Source organism: Tachyglossus aculeatus, chromosome 25 (assembly GCF_015852505.1).
Source record: "Tachyglossus aculeatus isolate mTacAcu1 chromosome 25, mTacAcu1.pri, whole genome shotgun sequence".
In the NCBI taxonomy this organism is placed as follows: Eukaryota; Metazoa; Chordata; class Mammalia; order Monotremata; family Tachyglossidae; genus Tachyglossus; species Tachyglossus aculeatus.
The window spans coordinates 18,414,410-18,438,143 of NC_052090.1; the positions used below are offsets into that span (position 1 = coordinate 18,414,410).

Here is a 23,734-nt window from a genome sequence, read left to right on the forward strand (position 1 = left end):
GGGAGACAGAGATTAATATAAATTATGGATAGGTACCTAAGTGGTGTGAGGCTGAAGATCGGCAGGGGTGGGGAGAAAGGGGGCAAATCAGTACAATTCAGAAGGGACTGGGAGAAAAGGAAATGAGGGCTTCATCAGAGAAGGCCCCTTGGAGGAGATGTGCATTTAATAAAGCTTTGAAGGAGAGGAGAGTAATTGTCTGTCGGGTATGATGTCCTCCTAGACTGTGAGTCCATCCTTCTAGACTGTGAGCCCATTGTTGCATAGGGACCGTCTCTATATGTTGCTTATTTGTACTTCCCAAGCGCTTAATTCAGTGCACTGCACACAGTAAGCACTCAATAAACACGATTGAATGAATAAATGAATATGAAGAGGGAGGGCATTCCAGGCCAGAGGCAGGATGTGGGCAAGAGGTCAGTGGTGAGATAAATGAGATCGAGGTACAGTGAGTAGGTTAGCATTAGAGGAGCAAAGTGTGTAGGCTGCATTGCAGTAGGAGAGCAGCAAGGTGAGGTCAGAGGGGACAGGTGATTGAGGGCTTTAAAGCAGATGGTAAGGAGTTTGTGTTTGATATGGAGGTGGATGGGCAATGACTGGAGGTTCTTGAGGAGTGGGGAAACATGGACTGAACATTTTTGTCAAGATGATCTGGGCAGCAGAGTTGAAGTATGGACTGGAATCCATATAAAGCACAGGCTTTTCTACTCCTGTGGGCACTTTTGCAATATGCTGCATCCCTTTCCACCTCCTTGTACTCTGTATCCCAGTGGGCAGTGACGAGAGAATGCCAGTTGCTGTCACCACATTAATAACTGTGATACTGGTTAACTACTTACTATGTGCGAAGCACTGTTCTAAGCCCTGGGGTAGATACAAGATAATAAGGTCAGACTCAGACTCTGTCCAACATGGGGCTCATAGTCTAAGAGGGAAGGAAAATGAGCATTTAATTGCCATTTTACAGATGAGGAAACCAAAGCCTGGAGAAGTGAAGTGACTTGCCCAAGGCATTAGAACCCAGGTCCTCTGACTCGTAGGCCCCTGCTTTTTCCACTGGATCACTTCTCTGCACAGGTTCTCAGTCCAGAAAGTGTCCCAAGAATGAGACTCGTCCATCGTTTTCAACACGGGACTCCATCATGATTTCTATTGTATTCCCATTTAATGGGAGCTTGCAAGGTGATTTAAGTGTCCTTTGACACTTGCAACTTTAAAACTATCAACTGCTGTATTGATAATTCCTACTTTTCACACATATGAATAACAAATACAGGTGATGCTCTAATGCTCACATTTCCATCTTTGAGATTTGTTTGCTTAAATGAACCCAGCTAGAAAAAAAAGGTAATTTTCCTAAGGCCTGTCCAATTTTCTTACCTGCTTTAATGGAAAATAAATTTTCAGATCTATACTGCCTCTTTTCCTTGGCCTAATTAATGACTTCTTTAAAAGAAACACATGCTAACAGTGTCTAATTTGAAAAAATATAGGCAAAGCAATGCCTCTTCCCCAGCCACCTTCTATTATAATGCACTTTTCTTCTGCAAGGTGATCCTAGATTGTAAACTCATTGTGGGTACGGAACAAATCTGCCAACTCTGCTATACTGTACTCTACCAAGTGCTTAGTACAGTGCCCTGTAGAGAGTAAGCACTCAACAAATATGACTGATTGACTGTTTGACCCATCTGGTTCCTATATCTTAATGAAATGCTCTGCACACAGTAAGCTGCTCAATAAATACCATTGATGGGAGGCTATCACTGCCTGTGCCAAACCAAGGATCACGCACACTAAGTCCCTTGAAGTAGCATTAACCCTCATGACACGACAGAGTAGGAGCTGTGGTATTGAGTCCAATAGCCAAGGACCTAGTTCATCAATGGCATTAAATGAGCACTGACTGTGTGCAGAGGACTGTACTAAGCGCTTGGGAGAGTACAATACAAGAGTTGCTTGATACATCCCCTGCCCACAACGAGCTTACAGTCTTACTCCATCTTTTCAACTGCCAAGTAAATGAGTTTGAATCTCAGAATGAACTTCCATTCCCAAATCGCTTGACTCAAAGTGAAAACCTATGGGGAAATACTTTTTCTTCCGAAGTATTTGCTAAGTCTTGGGGTAGGTACAAGTTAATCAGGTTGGACAAGCCCAAGTCCTACAAAGGGCTCACCGTAATAATCCTCATTTTACAGATGAGGTAACTGAGGCAGAAAAAAGTTAAGTAGCTTGCCCACGGTCACACAGCAGAAAAGGAGCAGCGTTGGAATGGGGATTCAAGTCCTTCTGATTCCTAGGCCATGCTGCTCAGGGGGAGACACTGCTTCAGTATGCTTAAGAAACCCAGCCTCTTTTCTGTAAACTCCATGGCAAAAGGGACCCTTCATCCTCCTCCAGGGATGGATGGTTTTAGCTCCCAAGAAGAGATGCAAATGAGATATATTGTCCTGGATGACGTTCTGTCCTTTCCTGGTCCTGGGGCTTCCTTAGCCTACTCACATTTTCTCAACAAACTCATGGGGTTATTTTGTGGTTTTCAGTTTTGTGTCTAGAAATAAAGGGAAGAAGAACCCCTTACTCTAACACTGAACTATATGTGTCTTTTGGCCATATGGAGAACGTTTCCATTGGGAAAACTTCAAGCCTTTCCCCAGAAATAATCAGTTAGATTTGTTTTGAACCGATTGCTGAGGGAGTCAGCACACTCAGAAGATAATGTGGTAAATGTTCTAAAAACGAGGTCCACTGAGGAGTGGAAATGTCATGTGTTTTTATTACCTAGTTGGCAGGCTTATTATTGCCAATGTGACTAATTTAGACACCGCCTACCAACTACAGCCTTATGTTAACGATATCCAAAAATGCTTGTGTACACTGACATCAGGGAGATAGAACCCAGGAGGCCCTTTGAGACGGTCTAAAAGAATAGCATTAATTTTTACAGTATACTTACCCTTCTGGCTGGGATCCAGCATTGGCTTTCTATAAAAATCATTTCAAGTGTAGAATTATGCTACTTGCTTGAAGCAACATCACAGGAGCAGTAGTGTGCCATATGTTGCTACTTAGCAACTTAGTCTATAAGTCCCAAAGCATGTACTGATTTGAAAATTGAACAGAAATTATAATTGTTGAGTGACGCTGTGAGGCAAGTGTCTTGAATTACCAAACTATGCAGATGTTTGATGTTAAGGAAAGAAAGGAACAAAACTAGATTTTTTTTCTGTTGCAGGACGACTGAAGTCTTATTTATGCTTGCCTAAAGGCGAGAAATTGATTAAAATTCCCTAAAATAATACAAAGTAATAGTTTCTTGGACAGAGCAAAAGGAATCCGCAAAGTGAAATTCAGCTAAGTCTATTTTGTTTATGGGCTTTATTTTCCTCTGGAGTCTGACTACCTTTTCTAAACTTAATTCTCAGCAATACTAAATTTCAGGAACTTTTAGAGAAAAAAAGTTAAATTCTAGAATGCAAATGACTTAGCAGCTGTTTGGAGTTATGATAATGAAAAAACAGCACAAGGAATCGTTTTTCTCAGTGGGGTCCTGGGTATATAGAAAGGTGCTCAGTGAAGTCACTACCGGAAGTTTTGAAAATAGGAATGTTTTGTGTGCACCGTTTTTTCCCCTCTTGGTAGGTGAGGTCATTCGCATTTAAGAGGGGGAGGGGAGAACTGTGTACTGGTTTAAATTTTTATATCGGTAGATGCTGTTTGAATGATTTTTAAACTGAAGGATAAGTTGTCGAACAAACTTATATGCCTCACCTCGTACAAACGACCTGACAAGATCTACATATATAAGCGGGGAATTTACAATGCTTTATTCAAAACTCTTTAAGGCAGACATAATGATTTTCTGAAAGGTAGCAGCTGCTTTATAACGGCAATCATTCACCGAGTTTGTGTTTCTACTGTTTCAAACAAATTCAATTAGCCTTGGCACTTCAAAACCCTTAAGGCATAAATGAGATGATACTAGGTTGCTTTAATCTAATAGTAATACCAAACTTGTCAGTACAGTTTTGGGATTGATGGTTAGAAGAAAATTAATCGTAGCATTTTTCATTTTTTAATCAAACAATTCTATTCAGAACTACCTATGGATCTAGAAGGGTTCTTAGTTGATTGAATTCAATCATACAAGAATCCTAAATACAAAGTTCAGTCTTCCACTGGCATTCTTACAGTAATTGCCACAGCTGGCAGGAGGGAAATGTGTGGTAAGAACATTCAAACTCAATGATGGCCCTCTTGGCTGAACAGTCAAGCCCGGCTTAAAGGAGGGCCGGGTAAAGAATAGAAGAAACAAATTGAATTTCTAAATGAGATTTGAACGGAGGAACATGACTACTTCTTTTCAAAGTTCTGCACTAGAAGGACATCTTGTTCTGGCCATGACTTCTGTTTCCCAGGGATTCACTCCCCACATCTACGCATTATGGCCCAACCACGACCAATCACAGAGGGAAGAAGAAAATGAGCTCCCCTCCTCTCTCATTCCAATTCTTAGTCCAAAGACATTCAGCTGGACCTGCTTTCAGGCACCTCACACTATTTATTCCTGTCTTGGAAAATGAGTCCCTGAATCCATTTTGGCATCTAACATGACTCACAAAACCCAAAATTGCAGTGATTTCACTTATGCAGTAAAATGGGGGGGGGGGGGGGGGGGGGAAATTCCACCAAATGCTAATTCAAACCCTCCCTCTTGTTTGATTTTTTCCGGCTTATGAGGTATGCTCTTGCATCTGACATGGACCCCATTGGGTAATTCAGCTGTATACTAGTTTACAAAGCAGCTATATTTATTCACTTTTAAATTCTCATTCCTAACCAAGAGGCCTACTACCTAAAATCTGAAATGAAGTCATCAAGCACTGACTTTTAAAAATAGGGATGTCCCCTGCTCGCTTGTTACTGCTTCTGAAGGCTCAGTGCTCTGGCTACTGTCAGTAAACACTTGGAGAGATGGTGTCGAAAATGCCCTTGAGGAGTTTCAATCATCTTTGACTCACTGGCCAGAGAGGTAAAGCCCTGGCATTGGGTCTTGAGAGAACCATTACATCAAATCTGATGGCTTAATGTTGGCAAAGGTTCATCAGTCATACAATTTCTGTTAAAAATGCAACACCTCTGTCTACAACCGGCCTAACGGTGATAATCAAAGCTATTTGTGACATGTGCAGCTTATAATGATTAACTTGTCTGCAATCAGGAACACAAATAACCTGCACCTGTAAAGACTTTATTTCCTAAAGGTAAAACAACTGTTTAGGAGAGATCATGCTGGCAAAACAGCTGCTTGCATTCTGGAGAGGAAACAAGGTAGTATCTTTCAACAAACGCCAACTCTGGTGTTTTATCAGCTCCATCTCATTAACTGGAAACAAGGCTTAAATGCTTTGTTTATAAATTATGATTATTCCTGATTGCAGCAGTTACTGATAGTGCCACTCATTTGCAATGCAACTCTTTGAATTTGTTTAATTACAATTTGAAACAAGGCAGAGAAGATTAATTAACCCACCTGGCTTGCTGGCACATAGTCCTGGCTCGGCTCTGTCATGCTCATATACATGTTCTCACCGTCAAACTGCAAATGAAATAATAGCAAACATTTCAGCAATTTTGAATGGCCTTCTGCATCAACTGGAACATAGTGCCCTTTTAAAAAAATATTTCCGCCTGGAATATGGAAGACCTGTCACTGCCTGAGCACATCGTGTCTTTGATGTTCCCATTGCCATCCCTATTGACCCTGGATGTCAGTGATTTGGAGTAATTAGTGCTCTAGTAATTACAGCAAGCAAGCAAGAAATGAATGGTTTCCTTTCATCTGCAATCTGTTTTAAAACAAAATGGCTCATTTTGAGCACCCTGTATACATATTGCTGCTTGTTTGTAATGAAGTATTAAATGAATGACACGGTGTCTGATGGGAACTGAACAATATTGGAAAATGCACTCACACCACCTCTCAGTGGAGTCTAACTTTCCATCTCCAAAAGGAACAAATGCAAGAGTTTTCAGCTCAAATGAAAACTGACCTCATTAAAATGACTTGATTTGCAATTTGGAACAAAACAGAAAGATCCTTGACTGTTTGGAGAGAGTGATATGAACAGTCATGATGTGTATACAATGCAGCAAAAATCAAGAACAGTCCATTTCAAATGTAAATATATCCATGTTCTACATCAAAATAACATACTTCAACAGAAATATACTTAAAGTAGGAAGTCCTTCTTAATGACTGAATTTGCCTTTCATGAAGTATTCATATTTCCTTCCAGGAATCATGAGTCCACTCACCCGCCTGCTTCTTTTCCCAAACCAGTGGATTTAACAAATGCAAGATGGAAGGGAAAAATTGATTAGGAAGTACACAAACGGATGGCTCAAACCTACGGGATTCTAACATGTGTCCTGCATCACCACAAGAAGAATGAGGCCACTCTCTTTGTATCATTTATCCAGACCATGATTTAAGGGCTCAGTTTTGTGCTCCTGTTATCTTCAGAAAAATGAACAATATCTTTACTCAATAAGGACTTTTCTAAATAAGCCACCTAAAGTTTCCAAATACAATTAGCTGATCTTTAAAAAACACATTCAAGCATTCAAACTTAAAGATATTTAAAAATACTTTTGGGGCCAGAATGTAGGGAGCAGTGATTTGTTATTGTATACCGTATAGAGCATTGCCTACATTAACAAAATGAAGGGGAGATTGAAGCCATTTAAATAATATCAGAAAATAAATACGACTGCCTCAATTTTCAGATATTTCAAGCAGAATCAGTGCTTTCACTTGAAATAGCCACATATTTGACTTCATGCTCTCCTACACGTGACTTTTTTTCGGGTGTACTTGAGAACCAGCATGCATCAGGGCACATCCTCTACTCTGCTCAGGTTAAGATGGTTACAGTGTTCAAGTATCAAAGAACGTATGCAAGATTCACGGACTTACAAGAATAGCACTACTGTCTCTCCCGAAAAGTACACTTAACCATATGCCGTAGAAAGAGCATTTCCCCAAAGTAAGTACAAGTTTGCAGTGGACTTGCTTGCATTATCGCATCACTTTCTAGAAACATTTCATAGTCTGCCAGTTACATATGTATAATATACAAAACAGTTACAAGTACTAATAGGGCAATTCAGCAATGTAAATGTATTTGTTAAGCGTTTACTAGGTACCGGGCACTGCACTAAGCGCTGGATGGCTGGATACTTTGGCTGTGATGTATAACCAAGCTAAGATACCAAGAGGTCAAGGCTGTAGAGTAGATCAGGAGATCAGAAAAGACTGCTACCAAAGACTACCGTAACTATGTTCGGTTTGTTCCACCCAATAAGCTGCGGACACCAAATCAGATACATATCCCATGAAGACTTCAAGAACCTTGCTTAGACATCTCTGCCATCTTCCACCAATTGAGTGCCTCTGATTTGCCCTCAAATGTGCGTTTGTCAACCATCTAATGGGGAACAAATTCTTGCCTTCCAAGAGATGAGGCAGGCCAGAGGTAGTGAAGAAAATCCAACTCTTCATGGCAGCATCTTTCTCAAGTATCTGTCTCTTCAGCTACCTCCCATCGCATGTTCAGCCTCTCTCAGCCCAACAATACTTATGTGCATGTCCTTAATTTATTTATTTATATTAATTTTTATCTCCTCCTCTAGACTGTAAGCTTGTTGTGGGCAGAGAACTCATCTACCACTTCTGTTAAATTGTACTCTCAATTTCTCAATCTTAGTGCTCTGCAGTCTGTAAGCGCTCAATAAATGCAACTGATGGATTGATTATTCACTTCTGTGACTATGTATGTGTCTCCTGAGGCAACTGTGGAATATTTTCCATTGAATGTTCCATATCTGAGTGAATCCCGTTTCCCTCATCATATTGTAAATTGTTTGCGGTCAGGGATTGGAACGTGTCTCCCCTACTGTAGCTTCCCACAATGCCCCAGGGTGTACTTGATACATGGTAGGGGCTCAAGAAATACCTTGAGTGACTTGATGAATGAAAATTCTCTTGAAAATTGTAAGCTAATTCATCTCAGCTGTAAAACCCATTCTAAATCCTTAAGAAATACTTCAAATCCTCTAAATTTAGACTCTCGTGTGCATGTTAACACATCTTAAATGTTAATTACTGATCCCGAAACATCACTTTCATATTACGAATGACAGAACTGAGATTCTGACATTTTAATATGAAAAGATCTGTTGCTATAAGCAATACTGTACATTAGAATGTTCTCTGAAACATGCTGTGGTGGTTATTCATTTGTTTTTGAAAAGTACCATTTGTAATAAATAAAAAAGAAGAAACCTTCCCACCAATAGGGTCAAGGAGACAATTGCCTCGATCTTCTTGAGTCCATATTGGACTCTTTTCCAAAGAAACAGTGCCCCAGTAATCAGCCAGCCGAGCAATGTGACTGTTAGAGGGTTTTTTTTTTGATATTTCATAATTAACCATTTAAAAAAAAACCCTGAAGGAAGACTACTTAGTCATTCAAGACTCTCTTGAAAGATTCTTCCTGCAGTGCTCATTAGGGGAGAGGTGTTTAAACATTTACATCTCTCAAAAGCCCTCGATGTGCTTTAGTACATAAAAATAAGGACAACATTCTGGCCAGGATCTGATTACATGAGTCTTGCAGATTTAGCACCTTCACCTTGGTTTCTTCACATCAAATAAAAACTCTTCACAAATTGGCTTCCAGGTTCTCCAGCTTCTGGCCTCACCTATCTCTTCCCCTTGCTGTTCCCTCACCTGCAGGCTTTGTTCCTCCCAAGGCAATCTTCTAGAGGTACCTCGCTCTCAATTCTCCTGCCTCCGTCCCTTCACTCACAGTGTTCCCCCGGCTTGGAATTCTCTCCCTCTTCACGTCAAACATAGCTCTCGCCAAATTCAATTCCCCCCTGAAATCCTACCTCCTCCAATAAATTTTCCCCACTAATTTTCCAGCACCATGAGCCTCATTGCTTCAGCCAACTCTAGCACTTATGAATTTATCCACACACTCCTTAGCACTCATGTATACATGTCTGCTCAACTGATTTATGTTGACTGTTCTAGTTGCAAATAGTATTGTCTCTCCCACAGGAAAGTAAGCTCCTTGTGGGCAGTGAACATATTGTTTCATTAGCCTGGACAACCCAAGTGCGTATTACAGTGTACCACATAATGTGGGGAATCAACAACATCAGCAACAAAAACAACAATAATAATAATACTATGTCTGTGATAACAAAGAAAATGCCTATCCCCAAATGTCATTTCCCTTCACCTTTCACAAATGTGGATCTTGTGTTTCAGCCATGTTTATGAGCTTCATTCTCTGTCATAGAGACCAGAGGAGCCACCAATTGTGAAATTACACTAAAACCAGGATCAGGGGGCAATATTTCTCTGCAACTGGTTATGGACCAACTGACCCTGATTATAATTATTATTATGGTACTTGTTAAGTGCTTACTATGTGTCAAGCACTGTTCTAAGCGCTGGGGCAGATACAAGTTAATCAAGTCCAGAAACAGTCCTGGTCCTACAGAGGGTTCATAGCCTATGTTTGAGAAAGAACAGGTCTTTAATCCCCATTTTACAGTTGGAGAAACTGAGGCACAAAGAAGTCATGACTTGCACAAGATCACTCAGCAAACAATTGGCACAGCTGTGATTAGAACCCAGGTCCTCTTACTCCTAGACCCATGATCTTTCCACTAAGCCATGTTGCTGCTCTTGATGGATGAATAAAGGTTTGTTGAAGGAGCTCATTCTGTGGATGTGAGCAATGCTAACCTGAATTCAAGACAGAGCAGATGGTGTTCACCACTATACTTTCACAGACAGAGTGTGCAAAAGATTCTCCCGGAAAGACACTCTGCACCACTGTATTTTCATGGAAAGGGTGTGCAAGAGATTATCCCTCAAAAACACTCACACTGGCGAAGGTGATATCACTGGGTGAGAAGCAGCGTGGCTCAGTGGAAAGAGCATGGGCTTTGGAGTCAGAGGTCATGGGTTCAGATCCCGGCTCCGCCAGGTGTCAGCTGTGTGACTTTGGGCAAGTCACTTAACTTCTCTGTGCCTCAATTACCTCATTTGTAAAATGGGGATTAAGACTATGAGCACCACGTGGGACAACCTGATTACTGTGTATCCCCCAGCGCTTAGAACAGTGCTTGGCACATAGTAAGTGCTTAATAAATGCCATCATTATTATAACTCTACTGCTCTTGGCAGGGAAGAAAGGGTATTGCCTACCTGAGCTTCACTAGGAAGGTTCAGCTTTTCCAACTCTCCCAAGTGCTTACTATTTATTTTTTTATTTTACTTGTACATATCTATTCTATTTATTTTATTTTGTTAGTATGTTTGGTTTTGTTCTCCGTCTCCCCCTTTTAGACTGTGAGCCCACTGTTGGGTAGGGACTGTCTCTATATGTTGCCTACTTGTACTTCCCAAGCGCTTAGTACAGTGCTCTGCACACAGTAAGTGCTCAATATGATTGATTGATTACTACAGTGCTCTGCACACAGTAAGTACACAATAATTACGGTTGATTGATTTGCTACCAAGAAACATGCATTATCCTCCTTCCCCATAATCATTACAGTTGCTGTCAGAAGACACATGAATGCAGGGTTCAGTTTTTCCATATTCTATATGATAATTCTTGTGCTTTTAGTTCCTGGGAGTTCCCAATTTAAATCCTCCAACCAGGGTCTGAGAGAGTAAATTGGCTGCCTTATTTGACTGGTATCTTTTAACCAGGGGACACAATCCCATAGAAAGTCATGTATAATCTTCTATTAGAGATTGTAGAAATTGTTTTCAGAGGATCTTAACCAATCCTACTAATCCTGAAAAGCAATACAAGCAAGGCAGGATTGCTTATTTTAAAACCAAAAGCAGGCATCAAGCAATGACTAGCCATGTAAATGGAAGGGAAATGAAGCAAGTCTCCAGTTCCCGAGGCTACCAGAACGAGAACAATTCAAGAAAATGGAATTCAACCACTGACTGGGGTCTCGAGTCTGTGATCACTTCATGGAAGCCATGAGAAAGAATTAGGATCCTAAAACTGGGTCACACTGAGATAGATTTTCCCATGTTTTGAAAAGTCTATAAGCTCAACCCTATGAGACTGTAGACAGCAAAGGTGTTAGAAACACATTATTACAATGCTGGTTTGCCACAACAACTGCAAACAAATAGAGCTTACAAGTGCTTCAAAAATAGACGAATAACAAGGTAATTATTTGGAAAACATTAAAAAAGTCTCACGAAACAAGTAAAGATCAGTTAAGTTCTCAGGCCTTTTCTGGATGGATAATTAATATTTTTATCCCATCACCTTTCTATAGCACTTTTGTACATATCATTATTCAATTGTATCTTCAATTATTTATTTTGATTACTCTGTCATAAATTTTGTTGTTATATGGGAAGTAGCATGGCCTAGTGGAAAGAGCATAGGCTTTGAGGAAAGATGTTCTGGTTTCTAATTTCCACTTCACCACTTGCCTGCTATGTGATCTTGGGCAAGTCACTTAACTTCTCAGTGCCTCAGTTCCCTCAATTGTATAAGGGGATTCAATACCTGTTCTCACTGCTATTAAGACTGTGGACCTCATGTGGGACAGGGACTGTGTCCAATCAGGTTAACTTGTATCTACCCTAGTGCTTAGAATAGTGCTTGACACACAGGAAGCACTTAACAAACACCATAATTATTAGAATTAGCTCCTTGTAAGGCAGGAAGCATTTGGGTCTTTGTTTTGTACTTCCCTAGTGCTTAGTACAGCGGGTTGCACCCAGGAGCCCTCCAATTACTAGTAACAAAAGCAGCAAAATAAATGGGGACTATAAAAGGAGGAGTAGATGCATCTGATCTCAGATGGCATGTGATCAATCTGAACGGTTTGGACAGTGTCTATGGACTGCTGTTAAGATGAGCCCAGCACAGCTTTGACAGCAGGCTCCTTGCTGATTTTCCATTCGGAAGGGAAAAATGACAAGAGAGATATAGGGTATCGGAGACGAAAGCTTGGATTGACTTGCCGTGGCCCTTGATCTAAAAGCAAAGATGGATGTAAGAATGAAGGAGATGTGGATGGATGTTGGATAAAACTGCTGAAAGATCACACTGTGAATTCTTTGTGCCTGCTACGCAACTCTTATTTCTCGGTAAGGAAGAGGCATATGGAACTGGAGGGATGATGGATGCCCATTTCGCTTCCAGATTCAAGAGGGCTTGGGCTGATCCCACACTCGGTCTTGAAGCTCTCGGCCTCCCACTAGAGCTCTGCTCAAATGAAGTTGTAGTATTGAGCCCAGCAGGCCAGTGATAGCAGTATCGGCCTGAGAGAAAGAGTGACAGAGACTAGATAGTGTATCAAAGACCATATGGAGGAGCGGGGAATACCTGACTGGTGCCTTGTGAGATTACGTGTTAGAATAATGAGGCACACAGAGCTGGATTTTTAAATGATACACTACTCTGACTGGTTTCCCGATCATTTGGACAGCATCTGCTAACTAAAAAGTCTATTTCTGTTCAGCATAGATTGGCAAATACTATACCGATGACTATAGTTCTGCACACTAAAAAGTTATCTACAGGCTACTGTAGTTTTGAATACTAGGCAAGACAAGATGTTACAATTCTGTATATACTACACAGTTCCCTATATACTACAGTGCTCTAGATAGGTTACACTAATTCCCTACATAATACAAAATTCTATTCTAGTTACAACAGTTCTGCATAAACTATTTAGTTCCATACAGGTTACTACAGTTACAATAATTCTAGAGTATTGTTCACATTAATACAGTTCAATGGAATTCAGAGTGCTATATAGGTTACTATAACTCTAAACTGCCAGAAGATTATCCAAAAGACTGTTCAATTTAAACTGTGATCAAAGCATTCAAAGTTTAAGTTACTATTTTACTTGGCTTACTTAGCCTGTTAAAGAAAAGGAGAGATGGACAAAACCCCTAAACCTTTTAATATTACATCGGTGATGGGTAATAATCTCTGTTTTATTAAACTCTTAGTTACATACAATATTTGCTCAGGTTTCATTTTTCTGTTTTAGTAGTTGTGATTTCTATTTCAAATCATTACTTAACCAGAAAAGGAGAGGGAGGAAAAAAAATCACGTAAAAATGAGTCTGGTGGTAAAGATAGAGCACCTTCTCTATTTGTGCAATGAACGTGGGTTTCCCTACATTTTTTTTCTTGTCATAATGGTCATTTTCTTTTAAATATGTATTATTCAAAGGGAGAAGGAGTAGGAGAAGACTCAGTTATCATTTCAATCCTATTCTGATGAATCTCACAAAAATAAATTCAGCCCAATCTGAAAATACCCAGAAAAACTCCCATCTTTCTGAACCACAATGAAAAAACCGGTACGGATCTGAGCCAATTTTGAATTTGGCCTCTAATGACATAGGATTTATAGGAGGATTTGCATTTAAAAGATTGTATATTTCTCATTTAGGAAACCATGCTTTTAAGTTGATATTCCTTGTAGAGGCATTTTAAAAGCATACCCCTTAACTGACTTCTCAGGTTGGTAAAAAGTTTCTAAATCTATGTACTGAAGAGGCTGGAAAGGAAAGTCACAATTGCACATTTCCACTCATTTCCCCATCATATCAGTTTACGATCATTTACACTAGAATAGAAATCTTTTCAAGATGCTGTACTAAAATAGATGATCTATTATGTACAAATATTTATATAGAATGTCTTTTACTACTATTTGCAATGCATAGAAAATTTTAAACCAACTGATTTACAGAGATAGACTAACGTTCAATTCTGGGAACCTCAAGGTGCCTGTTTTTTTTTTCTCTCTCTCTCACACACACACACACACACACACACACACACACACATGCATGCACATCAGGAAAAGCCTTTAAAGAGTAAAGGAACTGAAGGTTTTCCTTCATGAAAATGATTAACAGAAAATTATGGGTAGTTTGGTTAAATGGCAATTAAGGGAGCTTAAAGAACAACTAAAGTTCTACAAAATGGCAGAATTCAAAGAAAGACGTCATCTGGTCCAGCCCTCTTCCTCCAGGCACATGCAGAACTAAACCACTAAAGGCAACTGAGTTTCTATTCCTTCCTTAAGGATATCTGGGGATTCCATTCTCCCTTGGGAGCCCCTTTTGGTGTTTGAGCAGAGTGAAAGGACATTCTTCCACATTTCCAACTGTAAACCTTCCTGCTTTAGTTTTTTTCATATGGTATTAAAACATTTCCTATGTGCAGGCACTGTATTAAGCACTGGTGTAGATACAAATTAATCAGGTGGGACAGAGTCCACATCCCAGATAGGGCTAACAGTCTTAATCTCATTTTACAGATGAGGTAACTGAGACACAGAAAAGGTCACACAGCAGAAAAGTGGCAGAGCCATGATTAGAACCCAGGTCCTTCTGAATCCAAGGCCCAAGCTCTATCCATTAGGCAACATGCTTCTTGTCCAGTCTGCTAGGGACAAGAACAACAACTGGTGAGACCAGTTATTAAGCCACTCTTCAATCAAATCAAATTAACCAATGCTATTTATTGAGTGTTTACTGTATGCAGAGCATTGTTCCCAGCCCTTCAGAGAGTTCAACATATTAAGAGCTGGTAGACACCATCCTTGCCCTCAAGAAGTTTTCAACCTAGTTGGGGAAAATGATGTGAAAATAAATTACAGATAGAGGAGGCAACAGAGTATAAGGATATATACCTACATGATCAGGGTAATAATAATAATAATTATGGTATTTGTTAAGCACTTACTATGTGCCAAGCATTGTTCTAAGCTCTGAGGTAGATACAAGGTAATCAGGTTGACCCACAAGGGGCTCACAGTCAATCCCCACTTTACAGATGAGGTAACTAAGGCATAGAGAAGTGAAGTGACTTGCCCAAGGTCACACAGCAGACAAGTGGCAGAGCTGGCATTAGAATCCACGTCCTCTGAGTCCCATGCCCGTGCTCTTTTCACTAAGCTACATTGTTTCTCGTGGTATTTGTTAAGCACTTACTATGTGCCATGCACTGTTCTAAGCACTGGGGTAGATACAAGGTAATCAGGTTGTCCCATGAGGTGCTCACAGTCTTAATCCCCATTTCACAGAAGAGGTAATTGAGACACAGAAAAGTTAAGCTCCTTGCCCAAGGTCACACAGCATACAAGTGGCGAAGCAGGATTAGAACCCAAGTCCTCTGACTCCCAAGCCCGTGCTCTTTCCGTAGAGTAACAAAGTGCAACATGGCCTAATCCCAGCTCTGCCGATTGCCTCCTGTGTGATCTTGGCCAAAATACATCATTGCTCTGTTCTCAGTTTCTTCATTTGTAAAATAGGGATTCAATACCTGTTCTCCCTCCCATGCAGACTGTAAGCCCCAAAGTGGGGCAAAGTCTGTATCTGACCTGATTCTCTTGTAACTACCCCAGAGTTTAGTACAGTGTTTGGAACATGGTAAGCACCTAAAAATACTACTATTATTTGTAATTTTAATAGCATTTACTAAGCACTTGCTCTGTGCAGAGTACTGTACTAAGCACTGGGAAAGATTATGCAGGTAGGAATTAGACGTGGTCTCTGTGTCTTGGAAGAGCTCATGATCCAAAAATAAGACACAGGGGAGAGGACTGGCAACAGTATCATAAGGAACAATGAAAACAAAACACTCAGACAACACAAAAACAAAAACAAAGATTAGTTAGGGCATTGTGACTAGAGGAGCAGAATCTCAGGCTCTTACTCTTCCCTTTCTAGGGCAAACACCAATTAATTTATCAATTAATAAGACATCTTATTTCCCAATCCTTTTGTTTTTATTTTTGTCTGCTGGGCCCTCTTCAGGTTCTCTACATCTTTTACAATTAAGCAACTCCATAAACAAACAGTGGCTTCTGTGTTTATTTCTAGACTGTAATGAACAGGGAATGTTTCTACCAACTCAGTTATATTGTACTCTCCCAAGTGCTTAGTACAGTGCTCTGCACAAAGTGAGAGCTCAATAAATACAATTGATTATTTCCTGACTCTGGCATGTCACACTCTTGTGGATACATCCCACTTAGGCTGTGAGCCCCATGTGGGACAGGGTTTGTGTCCAACATGATTAACTGTACCTACCCCAGCTCTTAGAACAGTGTTTGGCACAGAGTAAGCACTTAACAAGTACCATAGTTAGTTAATTAGATGGTACTATTTACAAAAGGAATGAAAATACTTCTATCATTGAGGAAATAATTTGATCAAAATATACAAGGTGGAGTTTTTTTTTTTTTTTACTATGTTTTAAGTCTCAATATACTTAATGTTAGTCACAGAATAGAGACTAAAATTACAAGCAGACAGAGATAAATATCTGTGCACATATATCTGGGTGGGAAGGAGACTTCACAATTCATTCAATCCACATTACTCAGTCATCTTAAAGTAGCGTGGCTACATAGAAACAGCACTGGACTGGGAGTCAGAGATCGATCAATCAATCAATCAATCCTATTTATTGAGCGCTTACTGTGTGCACAGCACTGTACTAAGCGCTTGGGAAGTACAAGTTGGCAACATATAGAGACAGTCCCTACCCAACAGTGGGCTCACAGTCTAAAAGGGGGCGAGATCATGGGTTATAATCCCGGCTCTGCCTCTTATCAGCGTTGTGACTTTAGCAAGTCACTTCACATCATCATCATCATCAATCGTATTTATTGAGTGCTTACTGTGTGCAGAGCACTGTACTAAGCGCTTGGGAAGTACAAGTTGGCAACATATAGAGACAGTCCCTACCCAACAGTGGGCTCACAGTCTAAGAGGGGGAGACAGAGAACAAAACCAAATATACTAACAAAATAAGCACTGCTCTGTGCTTCAGTTACCTCATCTGTAAAACGGGGATTAAGCCTGTGAGCCCCATGTGGGACAACCTGATTACCTTGTATCTATCCCAGCGCTTAGAACAGTGCTTGCCACACAGTAAGTGCTTAACAAATATCATCATTATCAAAATCCTTCCACATTTCCAAAAGAAAATTATATGTTTTGCATATATCCATGAGTTTCACAGTCTACTTTTCTGTGCAAATATATTTTCAATCAAAATGCCCTCGCTTTAACTCAGCACTTCTTAGTCTAGGAATTGGGCCCATCTTCATTACAGTCCTCTATGGGTTTTTATGTATTCCTGCCTAGCAGAGCACTGTCCTAAGAATTAGGAAGAGAACAAAAGAGTTAGTGGACATGATCCCTACCCTCAAGGTGCTTACAATCCAGCTGGTTGGTATGAAGGAAGGAATCAATCTGTGGCCTAATGCCACTTCTGAAAAGTCACATCCCAAGTAAGGTGATAGAAAGCAAATGGAGGAACACAAGAAAGCAACCACTGAAAACTGTTCTGCCCACGTCCTGTAGGTATGTGTTTTCCAAACGTTTCATCCCCTTTTGTCCTTTGCTAGATTCCCTCAATTATCAGTACACTTTTCATCACCCAGTGCACTGTCCCAAACTGAACCCCGTGTTCTTACTCGTGTTGCATAATGAGGGGTGAAAGGTCCCCTTTGTCTCACGTTCTGCTTAATATTCACTGCTCTGGGACCATCTGATGCTTCTTTGCATAAAAGCATGTAAGCAGATAAAATTATGGCAAAGAGCCAGAAGGACTTAATTCCACAGCATGGTCTCAGTGGCATATTAAAATTAACCTGTAATAACCACCCGTGACCATCCAAGTGCAAATCTACAGAAGCCAAGTGCCAGAAGGTACCCAATTGGAACAGGCAGACCAGAGGGTGCACCAGTGAGCTGGTGAATGAAGAATCATACCAACTGTTACCCAAGTCTCATTTATATTGTACTCTCCCAAGCACTTAGTACAATGCTTGCACACAGTAAGTGCTCAATAAATACAATTGAGTGAATGAATGGAATGAATCCCAAAGTGAGTGCAGGACTGATGAACCAAGAGGGAGTCTGAAGAGAGTAAGGCTGGGGACTAGCATACTAACTGCCTATCTATAGAGCGCACCTATGTAATGATACTTTACTATCAATCCATAGTACTTACTGAGGGCCCAGTATGGGCAGGAGCCTAGCCTAAACATGAGAGAGAACAAAGAGGGAGAAGATCCAATCCCTGTCCTTGAGGAATTTATAGGCTAGGGGAGGGGGGAAGACACAAACTACTCTTTGCGGGTGAGTAGATGAGTATGTGCTTAACTACTAGGGTATTCTAGGAATGGAGTAATGATGCTTGCTTCTGATGCGAAAGACTATGAACTCACTGGATGAAAGGACAGCATTCTATAAATGGAAGACTTTACTTAATAATGATAATATTTGTTAAGTGCTTACTATGTGCCAAGCACTGTTGTAAGCACTGGGGGAGATAGAAGGCAATTAGGTTGTCCCACGTGGGGTTTATGGTCTTAATCCCCATTTTACAGATTAGGTAACTGAGGCCCAGAGAAGTTAAGTGCCTCGCCCAGAGTCACACAGCTGACATGTGGCGGAGCTGGGATTAGAACCCACGACCTCTGACTCCCAAGCCCGTGCTCTTTCCACTGTCATGCTACTTCTCTTATAACCTATTCAACAACAATTGGATAACCACTAAAAAAGCTGTGTGTTAGCACTATGCAACTCATATCTATCAATTGATCAACTGTATTTATTGAACACTGTGTGCTGAGCACTGAACTCTGCGCTTGGGAGGGTCCAATTCAACAGAGTTGGGAAACAGGTTCCCTGCCCACCATGAACTTCGGGGCTAGTGGAAAGACAGACATTAAAAATACATGATTTGTAGATATGTACATAAGTGCTGTGCGTTTGAGGGTGGGATGAATACCAGATGCCCAAAACGCACAGATCCAAGTGTGAAGACATCACAGAGGGAGCTGAGGAAAGGAGGGCTTAATTGGGGAAGGGCTCTTGGAGAAGACGTGACCTTAATAAGTCTTTGAAGGTAAGGAGAGTGGTGGACTGGAGGGAGTTCCCGGCCAGAGAGAGGATGTGGGGAAGGGGTCAGCGGCAAAAGAGGTAAGATCGGAACTCAGCAAGTGGGCTGGCATTACAGCAGCAAAGTTATGGACCTGGCTGTAGATTGGTGAGGTTAAGGTAGGAGGGGTTGTGCTAATTGAGTGCTTTAAAGCCAATGGCAAGGAGTTTCTGTTTCATGCGGAGGTGGATGTCTAATGTTCAACATTTCAAATGATCAAAAATGAAACAGGCAAAGTTATGTTTAAATATAGAGAACCACAATGAAATGGTTCTTAGAGCATTTTTATTTCATAAAAAATGGTTCTTTGCTTTCTGAATTAAATTCTCCCCAAGGGATAATAATATCTCTTTATATTTTACCCAGCTGAATCTTAACTTTTGCTTAAATTCAGCAATCACTTAACCTAGTCAAATACTTTAGTCATTTTATTAATCAAAGTGCTTTGTAATACTAATGATATCAAAGAATTGGGTTCTCTCTGGTGCGCCGCATTCTAATCTTTCCACCCTTGGAACAAAGTAACATACCATTAACCTATCTTTTCTTTCATTGCATAAAGTTTAGTGTGAAAATTTGCAGCAGCATATATTATTCTAGCCATTGAACAACTGCATTCTGATGTTTAAATAAGTGAACTACATTTTTTCTTTAGAAAATACCTCTTAAAAGGTACTGGCAGATTGAGCTGCTTTAGGAAAATACTGTTCACATTATTCTTAGTTATATGTTGTAAATTATCTTTCAGGGTTATTACACTGCTCAGCACACATTGGCATGTAATGAATGCCATTGATTGATTAGATTAAGATGATTACATTTCACAGAAAACATAAAGGATTGAAGATATAGAACTGAAATTGGAACACATAGCTAAATTGATACAAAAGCTAATGTCTTTATATTCAAGATAGTCTTAAGTTCAGTGTTGGGAGAAAAGAATAGAAATTTTAGGGATAATTTTTCCAATGATTTTTTATAAATCTCGTTCCCTCATCTCTTAAGGCTCCTTGCCCTAGCTGGCATCCCATTCCATGTAACTTAAGGACAGAACACAAGGGACATATGTCTGCAGGGCAAAACTATGCATGACAGAGAGACAGACAGACAGAGATAGAGAGATTCCTAGACCCACAGTTCAACTCCACATTAAAATAAAATCTTAGAAAAATTATGGTTTCCATTAGAGCTCAAGAAATGAGCTTTTGTATGGATAAGTGCATTTCAGAATCGAGATTTCAAAGCTGCAGTGATGGTTAAAACTGTTTTTTTTCCCAACTATAATGGACGGGGGGAGAGTGTACTTTATATCTGTATACTTTCACTCTGATCGTTTTAAAAAGCGAGCATTTTATAGCAGGAGCACTTACTATGTGCGGAGCACTGTGCTAAGAAGTTGGGAGTGTACAATACAGATTTGGTAAACACATTCCTTGCCCACAATGAGTTTAAAGCCTAGAGGTGGAGACAGATTTTCTTTTCTTATTTTTTAAGTGCTGACTGTGCAAGGTACTATACTAAGCGCTGGGGTAAATACAAGCTAATCAGTTTGAACACGGTCCCTGTTTCATGTGGGATTCAAAGTCGGAATCCCCATTTTATAGATGAGATAACTGAGGCACAGAAAAATTAAGTGTCTTGCCCCAAATTACATAACACATAGGTCGGGCGGGGGTGTGTGTGTGTGTCAGGATTGGAACCTGTGACTTGCATTTTACAACTTTACCCATACCATAGAGATAATCATCTTATGCATGTGACACACAGAGACCTATAATTCACAAGTCTAGTCAACCCTTTTGTTTCCTAATGTTTCCCTTTAACCTTTTTAGCTTTTTTCTACTAACCCATCACAGGCTCTACATTTGTCCAAACTTCTCTTGAACTCACCAGTATTTCCTACTGCATTCAGCTTCCTGAGAAAATGAATTAAGTATGCTTACCCCCCAAAGTGTAAATAAGTATTTCGTTTTCGGAGTTTTGAATTTTTCAGGGTCAATTGGAAGCTGCTCTATTCCACCCATCGGGTTGGTTTCCAAACTCCACACATTCTCAGACTCTACCATTTCCTTCCGAAGAGCCTGCCAGCGTGGCCCATGGAATACCAGATCTTTCCAGTTCATTCCAAACTCAAGGGCTATAAAGCCATGGAGGTGTCCATCACTCTTTATGGATGTGTGAGCCAGCAATATTATGCTGATGGTGAATCTCTCTTAACGGTCATTCTCCCATTCTCTCCACCAGGTGAATAGCAGTGAAGACAGTTGTCTGGAAATTTTGGTTTACGGGGGGGCAGAAACAGCAGAGCAAGCTGTTTGAGCAATGACAGGTCACTTTCATTTTTTCCAAGTATTCTCAATTTAGGACATGAGTATATAATTGATGATACAAACTTCCTGCAATTATCTCAAAGGAGACTTGGTGTAACTGCTTCTTGTGGACACCTTTGGGGGTCAGGGGAATTCTTCCTCTGCACTTGGATCTGTGCCTTTGGGCATTTGAAATTTGCCCCACCCTCAACCCCACAGCCCCTATCTTATAAATTGGATGTTATAAATTTATTTGTATTAATAATGGTATTTGTTAAGTGCTTACTATGTGCCAAGCACTGTTCTAAGCACTAGAGTAGATAAGGGGTAATCAGGTAGTCCCACGTGGGGCTCACGCTTTCAATCTCCATTTTACAGATGAGGTAACTGAAGCACAGAGAAGTTAAGTGACTTGCACAAGGTCACACAGCAGCTAAGTGGAGTCAGGATTAGAACCCACGTTCTCTGACTCCCAAGCCCGTGCTCTTTCCACTAAGCCATGCTGTCCCCCGCTGTAGACGGTAAACTTGTTATGGGCAGGGTATGGGTCTACCAACTCTTTTCTATTGTACTTTCCCCAGTGCTTGGTACAGTGCTCTGCACACAGCAAGTGCTCAATAAACACCATTGATGACGGTGGCCAGATAATAATAATAAATAATAATGATAATGACTGTGGTATTTGATAGCACTTACTATGCTCTGAACACTGTCCTAAACACTGGGGTAGATACAAGATAATCAGGTCAAAAATGGTCTCAGACCCACACGGCAGTTTCATCAGTGTTAGTCAAGAAATGACCCACCATCAAATGGGAAGATGGGCTTATTGGCACTGAGGTCCTAGACCACCTCTGGTGGACTGGCATCAAGTCAAAGCTCATATCAATCCAGTGGGCATGTGGAAACTAAGTGGATACCTGGAGAGCGAGCAGCTGCTGCTAGGGGCAAGGAATTGGGGGGACACCCCAGTGGCAGCTACGGGATGGCAAACGTGTCAAAGACACAGCAAAGTACAATCTCCAGCCACGTCGGCCTAACGGCAGCCTGCTAAACCACTAAGGAATTACTTTCACGGGCAAACTAGCCTGGCAGGTAGAGAAGCAGCATGGCATAGTGGCTACAGAACAGGCCTGGGATTCAGAAGGACATGGGTTCTAATCCACGTACTGCCCCACTTGCCTGCTGTGTGATCTTGGGCAAGTTACTTCACTTCTCTGTGCCTCAGTTTCCTCATCTATAAAATGGGACTTGAGACAATGAGCCCCAAGTGGGACAGGGACTGGGTCCAACCTGATTTTCTCGAATCTACCCCAGTGCTTAGTACAGTACCTGGCACATTGTAATCACTTAACAAATACCACAATTATTATTACTGTTATAGTCAGACATGAGGTTTAAGAAATATTGGGACACCAGGAGCCGAAATCAAAACCGGAGTCAAGGTTGAATGCACTGACCACATTGACAATGCAATGGCTATTGTCATATGCACACAGTGGGGAGCGATGGCCAGTCTCCCGGAGATAGTCACGTGCGGGGACAAGACCTCACCACCAACTGCTGAACACAAATCACAAAGCACAAGGGTGTGATCACAGGTCTCGGCCAAAGTCTCCTCTCTCTGAGTGTGAACCAGTGGCATGGTCAGAGGGAGAAGCAGTGTGGTCTAGTGGAAAGAGCCTAGGGCTGGGAGTCAGAGGACCTGGGTTCCAAATCCAGCTCTGCCATTTGCCTGTTGTGTGACCATGGAAAAGTCACTTGACTCTCTGTGCCTTCAGTTTCCCCATCTGTAAAATGGGGATCCAATACCTTTTCTACCTCCCCTTCTGACTATGAGTCCCATGTGTGGCCTGGGACACATGCCTGACCTGTTTATCTTATATCTACCCCAGTGCGTGACCCACAGTAAGCGTTTGGCAAATACCATGATTATTATTATTCTGAATATCTTTTTTGTCCCAGAAACATCTTGCTTGGCCAGATCCATTCGTTTGCCAGGAAACCACTATCTGTGCCTAAAAGAACAGCTTTATTCTCTGAAACACTGTTTCTCTGGCATAGACTTAGCCTGCAACCCACGCATGGGAACTATGTGCCCTGATTTTTCATTTAAAAAAAGGATTTAAGTGCTCCAAGCCCTGGTAAAATGTGATCTTCTAAATCCTCCCTGCCAGCCTTAGAGAGAGGATTCATGTGTTAATTATTCCTACTTTATATATGGAGAAACAGAGGTTTAGAGAAAGAGAGGAAGGAAATTGCCCGCTATTCTCCAATTTAATGACCAAATTGGGACTATAATGAAAGTTCTGTGATATTCAACGCCAAGGTCTCGGGTCTTGATCATGTGACCTTGCCACCCAC

At 40.9% G+C, this 23,734-nt stretch overlaps 1 protein-coding gene across 2 annotated transcripts in view; it reads right to left on the reverse strand.

Moving 5' to 3' along the window:
• TOX (thymocyte selection associated high mobility group box) overlaps nucleotides 1–23,734 on the reverse strand; it is a 403,502-nt gene that overhangs the window by 135,272 nt on the left and 244,496 nt on the right. For both annotated transcript variants that reach the window (XM_038766697.1, XM_038766698.1), the window contains one exon: nucleotides 5,537–5,602. In XM_038766697.1, coding sequence (XP_038622625.1) covers nucleotides 5,537–5,602 — 66 coding nt within the window. The remainder of the gene's footprint in view (nucleotides 1–5,536; nucleotides 5,603–23,734) is intronic.